Raw genomic sequence first — 8932 nt, 5'->3', positions numbered from 1 at the left:
CAACCCAACAAAAGAATACCAATAAGCAGCTTTCATTCCCTTCTGACAGCACATGCCATGGAATGGATGGACAGTCAGTCCACACCGACCCTGGCGTTGACGACCCTTTTATTTTTTGTGCGTGTCAAAGTGTTGATTCTTCCTTTTGATCCATTCTACTCTAAATTTTCTAAAACCACCACCCTCTCTCCCTCGTGACAGTTCATATCTTGTACCATTTCAAACTTCAACGGTCAAATATTAAGAACCCCCTTCAAAGCTAACACCTCTCTAACATCATGTTTCATTATTTATTTCATTCAACATTATAATAACTCTTAAGTTTCCAATGTTGAACAACCGTGTCAATCTACCACACAACACTCTCATCTATATAAAATTCCCATCTAACTACCCTTACAATTCCTTAGCACAAAGCACATACATTCATTCTTCCTACCACGAAAACATCCCACTACCATCTTTCTTAAGTTAGTTGTTTCTAGTTCAACATCAACTTTAGGCCCATGATGATCTCTACATGGAGAAAGCGAAGAGCAGCTCGCCTGGCCGGCAAGCGGCGACTAGAGAGCGAAATGGGGCACATCGAAGTGACAATACCAAATCATTTTCGATGCCCGATTTCGCTGGAATTGATGAAAGATCCGGTCACCATGTCAAGTGGGATTACTTACGATCGTGAGAGCATCGAGAAGTGGATAGAGGCTGGGAATGTGACCTGCCCCATTACCAACAGGGTCTTGAGGAGCCTTGATCCTATACCAAATCACACCATACGTAAAATGATACAAGATTGGTGCGTCACAAATAGTTCTTACGGGATAGAAAGAATTCCAACGCCTAGAATTCCCGTAAGTTCTGAAGAGGCTTTGGAGATTCATTTCAAAATTAAAACAGCTTGTAAAAGAGGAGATCAGATTGGGTGCCAAAATTTGGCTGCCAAGATTAAGGCACTAGCGAAGGAGAGCGAACGTAACAAGAGCTGCCTTGTGGCTACTGGAACGGCTGGTGTTTTATCATATGCTTTTGAAGAGTTTTCAAAAGCTTCTTTCGAAGAAAATGTTGCGGTCCTGGACGAAATACTGTCATGTTTGGCAGTACTTCTGCATCATGAAAAGGCAACGAATTGCCCTGGCTCAGATGCATCTATAGATCGCATCGTGTTGTTCTTGAAAAGTGAGGATTTGTCTGCGAGAAGAAATGCAGTTCTGGTGCTAAAAGAGCTTGTTCCAATATTGGATTACAGAAAAGTAGACATGTTACTAGAAATTGAAGGAGCCATGGAAGCGTTGTTTAAGCTAATTAAGGCACCCATTTGTCATGCTGCAACAAAAGCTTCATTGATGGTCATTTATCATATGGTCACATCACCATCTCCTTCAAACGCAAAGATCATAGCTAAGTTTGTTGATTTGGGTTTGGTCCCGTTGCTGTTAGAAATGCTTGTAGACGCAGAAAGAAGTTTATGTGAGAAGGCGTTGGGCGTTCTTGATGGAATTTGTGGCAGTGATCAAGGGAGAGAGGAGGCATACAATCATGCTCTCACAATACCAGTTCTCGTCAGGAAAATACACCGAGTCTCAGACTTAGCAATGAAGTTCTCCGTCTCTATTCTATTTAAACTCTGCATGAATGAGAAGAGAGAAAATGGAGGTGTTCTAGTCGAGGTTATTCAAAGGAATGCTTTTGAAAAGCTTTTGGTTCTCTTACAGGTTGGCTGTGATGAGAGAACAAAGGAGAAGGCAACTCAGCTGTTGAGGTTGTTGAATGTTTATAGAAGCAGTGTGGACTGTATCGATTCTGTAGATTTCAAGAACGTCAAAAGGCCCTTTTAATTCAAGGCAACCGCCACCGTAGCAGTTTTGTAGACAAGAGTGTTTGCCTGTTAGGATCTACATCTGATCATGATATCCAGTTTCATGTACAAAATACAAAAGCTTACCGTAATTAATTATACTGTTACAGATTTTGACAGTCCAATTCTCAATTCAGGACATTTTGATTTTGCGCTGTATGGTTTTTCCCCCCCTTACTGATGGGATATGCATGATATTAATAAAAGTCGGACTGGATTATATGACATGCGCATCAAAATCAGACTGGTTGTTGGTTTTTCTTAGATCCGATCCATCATGAACTAATGCTTTCAAATTTTATCTGAAAGCACCTTACTTTTATTTTTATTTTTTTCTAGGAATATGTTATGTTTCTGAGGAGTTATGACGATAATAATAATGCTTGTCGGACCATTTTGCCTTTAGAAGGACTTCATCTATCTGATCAAGATTTAAGATATTTCTATAAAATGAGATTAACAGGATGTAGATATTTCATCCTATCGAATAAATAAATAAAATAAAATAAAACATAACTAGTCGTAAGTGAGTTTCTTTGTATGTTTTGTATCAGGCGAAGGAATAGAATGAAATGAATCACAGAATTTTAACCATCTAATTCAACGACTCGTTACAGTTCTTCATTTAATTAGTTGTAAGATTCTGCAACATATAATAATTACTAAAAACTAGTGCTTAAGAATCAAGTGAGACGTTGTTAAGGACGAATCATGGCTAAACGGACCGGAAGAATATAATTACCCATTCTATTACATGGTCTGTTTATAGTACCAAACATGCCCTTATGAGTTCTCCAAGGGTCGCATGAAGGTGAAGTAGTTTACCATGCTTGCTGCTTTGGTCTTATGGTTTACACTGGTTTTTGTAGTTCCAAATTGAACTTCCAAGGTTCAAAAGTTCAAACATTGTTTGCTGCAGCTCCTCTCATATTTAGAGTGTGTTTGACAATGTGGTTGCGGGTGCTTTTCAAATAACTTTTCGTATCAAAATACATGTCAATAATGTTTTTTTATTTTTTAAAAATTATTTTTGATATCAGCACATCAAAACGATCCAAAACATACAAATCATATTAAATTTTAGCAAAAAATAAAAATAAAATTTTAATTTTTTTAGAAACGCAACTGCAGTCGCGTTCCCAAACGTTCCTTAATAGATCTATCATTTTTTTTCTCTAATCTGAACCTTCTAAAATAAATGAATGACTAACATCTTAGTAGACAATATTTATTTTTTTAAAAAAATTGTAATTAATTTGACCAGACACATGATGAGTAACAATATTGCTATACGTGGATATAATTAATTATTTAGACAGTAAAATAGCTAGGTTGTCATGATTAGAAAACAAAAAAACTTTGTAATAAAAAATAAAAATAAATAAAGATATATGATATTTAATAGCTTTTATTATTGTTTAATAATTGGTATTTCTTAACATTTTTCACACTAGGTAGAGGCAATCATGCTGTCCTGGACAAATATATATAATTTTTCATCACAAGCTGACTTTTAATTAGAACTCCATTACCAGTTACTAAGATATTGGCCATTCATTTATTTTAAAAATTTTAGATTAAAAAAATAATAAATCATATTTTCTTTAACTTGAAAGAATCTCCATCAAAATAGAGTCAAAGGGCCATGAAATATAGCAAATAGTTGGTGGATTTCTTTAAAACCAGTTACCTATAATTCTAAAATAATTGTAATTTTTCTTGGTGCTTCGTCACTGTCCATATGAATAATTAAGCAAGTTAATATGATTGTTTAATCCAGATGATAACAACTCTATGTTGTAAATCAGTAAGTTAATGAGCGCATCTAAGCCTTGAGGTCATGGGTTCGAGAGCTGGTAGAGATAATAATTTTTTAAGGAAACATACGAAATGTTATCTATGTTTATATTCAAAAAAATAAAAAATAAAGCAAGGCTCTAGCCTCCAGGCTGTGCAGTGCACTACTGGTGAGCGATCTGCTAGGCCTGGTAAATAAACTAATAAAAGGGTAATTTTACAGCTAGCATTGGATCATCTTCGATATGTATAGGTTAAATTCAGGAAAACTAATTTACAGTACAATACTCTGTGGAGCTGTTTGCACGTTACAAATTACCAGTCCTTGTATAAAATTTTTGACCAAGTCACAACATTCCAGTATTCTTTCCATGCTGCCCATGCAATCTCTAGAATCATCTGCTTGTATTTTTCTATTACCAATTCTCTCTAATTAGCCGGTCAATGTCAATGTTCGTACTCAATTTGTGCCTCCTTTTCTGAATAAAGAGAGGACGACTGCAATAAATTATTGGCTCGGTGCCAGAGACCATGAAGAAAAAGAAAAGAAAAGATAATTGGGCTTAATTTATCGGAACTCTTGAATAATTTTTCTACTGTCGAACCCACCCTTCGCTATATATGAAATACATGACATCGATGCAGTCTGACCATCGGCATCTGTATATTGAATGTCCCGAGTGATTGATGTGAGCATTGATTTTAAGCAAGTTGTCTTGTGTCCGAATAATTTCGATGACTAAAAGGTTGAAAATACTATTTTACAAAATGCTTGAATCATAATTTAGTTGCAACGTATCAAAGCCCTGCCCTCTGGTTTTTTGCCTGTTTGTTTCTGTATTTCAAAAGCGTTTTTGATAAAATTTAAATTTTTTTTATTTTTTTATTAACTTCAAATTAATATGTTTTTAATGTTTTCAAATCATTTTGATGTGCTGATGTCAAAAATGATTTTTAAAAAATAAAAAAACATCATTGGCATGCATTTTGGCACGAAAAACTATTTGAAAAGCAACCGCAACCACACTGCCAAACAAACCCAAAAGGTCTTGTGGAGATAATTTGAACGCGTGACAGAGATGGAACCGTCCTTGCACAACCCCCCCCTCAAAAAAAAAAAAAAAAAAACGACAGGGACAGAAAATCGAACCCCTTTTGTATCTGAGATTTTGTTTTTGAGAAATCCTTCCCCGGAAGACTTTCCAGAGAAAATTAATTCAAGCAATCCCCAGATGGAGGAAGCCCTCGGCCAATAATCAAATATTAATCACAATCTTCTGAATCAATAAAAATTCTCCATCTTATTAGCAAATGAACTCTCCTTCTGGATAGGGGACCCACTGACTTTAATACTGCAGAAAAAATCGCACGCTGGCTTACGACTATGGGCACTATTTCAAGAGCATTTTGGAGAAATCAAAGGCTTTTCCCACATATCCTTTTCTTGTTTATATGCCTTGGGGTCTTCCCCCCACCCCAGCAAAAGCAGATCAAAATCAATCCATTTCCAAGAACACCCTTGACATGAAGTCCACTCCACCAGGAAGAGATCAAATTTGAGTGTGCTTCTTGGGTTGATTAGGCCCAGATAGATTTTAAGATTGGGGCTATGATGGCTCACCTTATCTTTTGGATTTGAACGATGAAAGCAAATAATGTGGTTTACAAGGACTGCGTCAATTTTGTTTTTTGAAATATATTAAAATAATATTAATTTTTTTAAAAAATTATTTTTAATATTAATACATCAAAATAATATAAAAATAATAATAAAAATAATAATTTTTATCATCACATTATTAGTTTGCACCTACAAAATTAATTAGGGCTCAATTACTGCATGTTGTGAGAAGATTTTTGTGTGCAATTAGCATTCTTAATTAACAATTTCAAAACAATTAATTATTATGTCAAAGGCAACTTTATGTGAAGCAAAATACTTTTCTACTTGTTCAGCTAGTTTAATAACTGTGTTGTGAATTAATATTTTTGAAAATATCAAATAAAGTAACATTTTCAGTTATAATTTTATGAAAATCAGCATCTCAGGATTTAGCAAAATTATAACAGAGTAACCAAACAGGGGCGACAATGGTCCTGTGATTGTATCGCAAGAGTGATGCTCTACACCCCGAATTTTCCAGCACGAAATTTAACGAACACTTACAATGGCAGCGAGCGTAATAATGTGTTACTTTACGGTTACACATTCCATCTCTAATTCGTGATTCTTGTCTTCCTTATAATTTACCTCGAGTAATAAGAAATATAGGCAAGTACTGCCTCACCATTTTAATAAGCTAGCTGCACTAAAATCCCCATGGAAATGCCGGATTACATGCTGATCCATTGAAATTGGGAAAGTAACTATGAAGCTGACAAAAAGGATTTGGATTGTATACTTGCAGTTGCCATTGATCTTGCTCCTCTCTCTTTGTGTGATCGTCCAAACAAATAAGCTGACTCTCATACCCATGTCCATGTCCATCGCCATAGCCATTGCTAAAGCTATTAGGGTAAACCAGGAAGTTCTTTCGATGGTCATGTGAAGAAGTATTAAGGGAAGCTTCCAGCAAGGCCTCCCAGTTATCATCTTCCCCTTCTTCTAACTTAATTAGAGGTGCCAACTCTTCTTTTCCCAGCTCAAAGTTACTTGCAAAGCCATTCTCTTCGGATCTCTCCAATTGAGAACTAATCTTAATTAGAGTATTTGTTTTAACAACTTGCTTCTCTTGATCATCATCTTCCGTTGAATTTGATTTAAACTCAACCCACGAGGTTGGTGACGTAGTTAATGATGATGATGATTGATTAGTTAGCTGCCACATCCCATTGAGAAAAGTCTCGAGAGCCTGAATATGTATCTGTGGAATTCTGTCTATGAAAGGGTACTCGTATGAGCCACAGAACCCTTTAGCCTTACACCAATCGTAAAACTCGCAAAGCTGACCTGCTTGCATCGCAGCTTTCTTGTAAATTCCGAATGCCGAAACACAACTCCTGTATGGCATTTCAAGCAAGTTATCCAAAACCAAAACAATCTCTCTTCGAAAAGTTGTGTAACAAACGAAACTATCACGAATGATATGTTTCATTGCCTGTTGAACAATCAAGCTTCTAGGAGCAACCCCAGTTGGTATGCAATCCAATACTCGGTCTATTAGGCTTTGAAGTCGTGGCAAAAGCTCAAGCTTTCTACTCACTTGTTTTATTTTATGCTGTAAGCTCTCATGCATCACTTCTTCCTCTGTTGCCTTGTTGTCCAAGGAAAAGCAATCAAGAGCTTGGTCGAGTAATTGCGCGTAGGACCTAATAAACACGGTGTAAGCTTCAGGATTTGAAGACGAATCGTCTCGGAAATGACATGGATAGAGAGAGAGCAAGCCATTGGATCTAATCCATAATAGTTCTGCCCGAACAGGGCTATCTTCAGGCAATGACCTGAGCAAGCGGTGGAGGAGAATGAAGCATTTGAGAGCAACTTTCCAGGATCGAGTATTGCCAAAACGGCTAGTGAAGCTAAGAGAAAAGGAGTGAAATGATGAGTTAGAGAAGGAAAATATCTTCATGAGCTCGTGCATGTATTTTTCAGGCAATGGTAAGTCATCAGGAGCAGTTGCTTTGACAATTATGAGATCAACATCACAAAACCCTCCAAATGTGGCGATTTTGGCATAACTTACAGAGGTGTGCTCCTTTAGAGCACAAAAAACTTGCCTGAATCGCTTGTGCATGGCTACACCAAAGAGAAAGTGAGAGGGCCGGGGGGGGGGGGGGGGGGGGGAAGAGAGAGAGTTGTGTTTTGGACGGCAAATGGTGTTTTTACAACATGACTGCAAAAACAAACAAGTTTTAAAGATATGATATAAAATGACATATGGCAAGCATCCTCGGTATTATCGAACTATAACTACGAGGGAAAAAAATTGTAGTTTTACACCTAGGAGTTGCAGTCAGGCGTCTAAACTACATGAAATGCTACCCATAAGAAACAATGGAACTCTGTATAATACTAAAACGAGAAGGAAAGTGATCCAGTTATAAGAATTTGAAATCTGTGTGAGAAGCTACATGATAAATTATCAGTTCCTTTTTGTCCATGACAATTAATTTTTTTTAAAGGAGATTCCTAGACTTACATCACGATGCAAATCTATTTTCCAAGTGTCATTGAAGTACTGGCAATTGATTTGCGCAATTAATTTTGTCTTGCGATGCCTCCAAAATTTATACTGTTCAATCACCTCCCCAGGTAATGTTGCACTTATTTATTTCTAACAACTAGCTAGCAAAACTTGATTAAAGAATTGTTTTTTTATTTGATTTACTTTTTAAATTATTTTTTATCTAAAAAATATTAAAGTAATATTTTTAAAGTAATTTTCAATGATTCTAGCGTTGATGAAGTAAAAAAAATAATCTTAAAAAGTAATTTTGATATACTTTTAATTAAAAAATACTTTTAAAGTTTTTTGAAAACACTGAATTGCATTAACAAAACACACTAATAAACGCTAGAGGATTGGATTGGATTGGATTACCGAAGCAGTACTGGAGTCAATTGAACTCCACGTAAATGAAAAGTTACAAATGGAGAGAGTAAGCGTGTGGTCATCGATCGCTCATCAGTAATGTCATGACTGAAAATATATAATAGTCGAGGATGCTATAGAGACTTGCAAGTAGGGATGGGGTTATTATTCATAGATCAGGTTTGATATTATTACCCGATTCCAAAATTATTATCCAGTGTGTTTGGATTAGAAATTGAGATAAAATTTTGTGTATTAAACCTATAAAAAAATTAATTTTTATAATTAAATTTTATGCATAATTAAGTTGTATTTCACCTCAACCACAACCTCTAAAACAAACATTCTAATTAGACATGAAACCTTAGAGGTGGGGATTTTGGATGCCTGTACCCAAAACTGAATTGTGTAATCAATTTTTCAGAAGCAAAACAGAATGAATTTTTTTGTTGTTGGATTGCGCAGAAATGGATTTTTTAAAAATAATAATAATTATATTATATTTAAAAATATATTTTTTTAGTTTCATTTTTTTAATGTGTTTTCAACAAAAAAAAATATATTTTTTATATTTTTCTTTAGCTATGTTCTTTATTACATAAAAATTGAAAGCAATTAAAATAATAGCAAAACAATTTAAAGAAAAAAATTATCTTTTTAATCAAAATATCGATGTTTTTTTTATAATTTTTTTATCCAAGGTATTTTTTAAAAAATAAAAAATTACCCTAATCTTAAAATCAAGTCT

At 35.1% G+C, this 8932-nt stretch overlaps 2 protein-coding genes across 2 annotated transcripts; one reads left to right on the top strand and one right to left on the bottom strand.

Moving 5' to 3' along the window:
- Positions 1-315: 315 nt before the first annotated feature.
- Positions 316-1974, top strand: LOC133697895 (U-box domain-containing protein 21-like). The gene has a single exon (XM_062120720.1). The coding sequence runs from the start codon at positions 507-509 to the stop codon at positions 1833-1835; it is 1329 nt and encodes a 442-aa protein (XP_061976704.1). The 5' UTR covers positions 316-506; the 3' UTR covers positions 1836-1974.
- A 3987-nt stretch (positions 1975-5961) lies between these two features.
- On the bottom strand, positions 5962-7386 carry LOC133696752 (putative clathrin assembly protein At2g25430). Its single transcript, XM_062119026.1, has one exon. It carries the CDS (start codon positions 7384-7386, stop codon positions 5962-5964), a length of 1425 nt encoding a protein of 474 aa, XP_061975010.1.
- Positions 7387-8932: the final 1546 nt, after the last annotated feature.

Source organism: Populus nigra, chromosome 6 (genome assembly GCF_951802175.1).
Source record: "Populus nigra chromosome 6, ddPopNigr1.1, whole genome shotgun sequence".
Taxonomy (NCBI): domain Eukaryota; kingdom Viridiplantae; phylum Streptophyta; class Magnoliopsida; order Malpighiales; family Salicaceae; genus Populus; species Populus nigra.
The sequence above is the reverse complement of the archived record's forward strand: the minus strand, read 5'-3'. Positions and strand labels throughout refer to the sequence as shown.

Bases quoted from the DNA above. Each gene is read 5' to 3' on its own strand.
- LOC133697895 (XM_062120720.1), top strand. From the start codon at position 507: ATGATGATCTCTACATGGAGAAAGCGAAGAGCAGCTCGCCTGGCCGGC.
- LOC133696752 (XM_062119026.1), bottom strand. From the start codon at position 7,386: ATGCACAAGCGATTCAGGCAAGTTTTTTGTGCTCTAAAGGAGCACACC.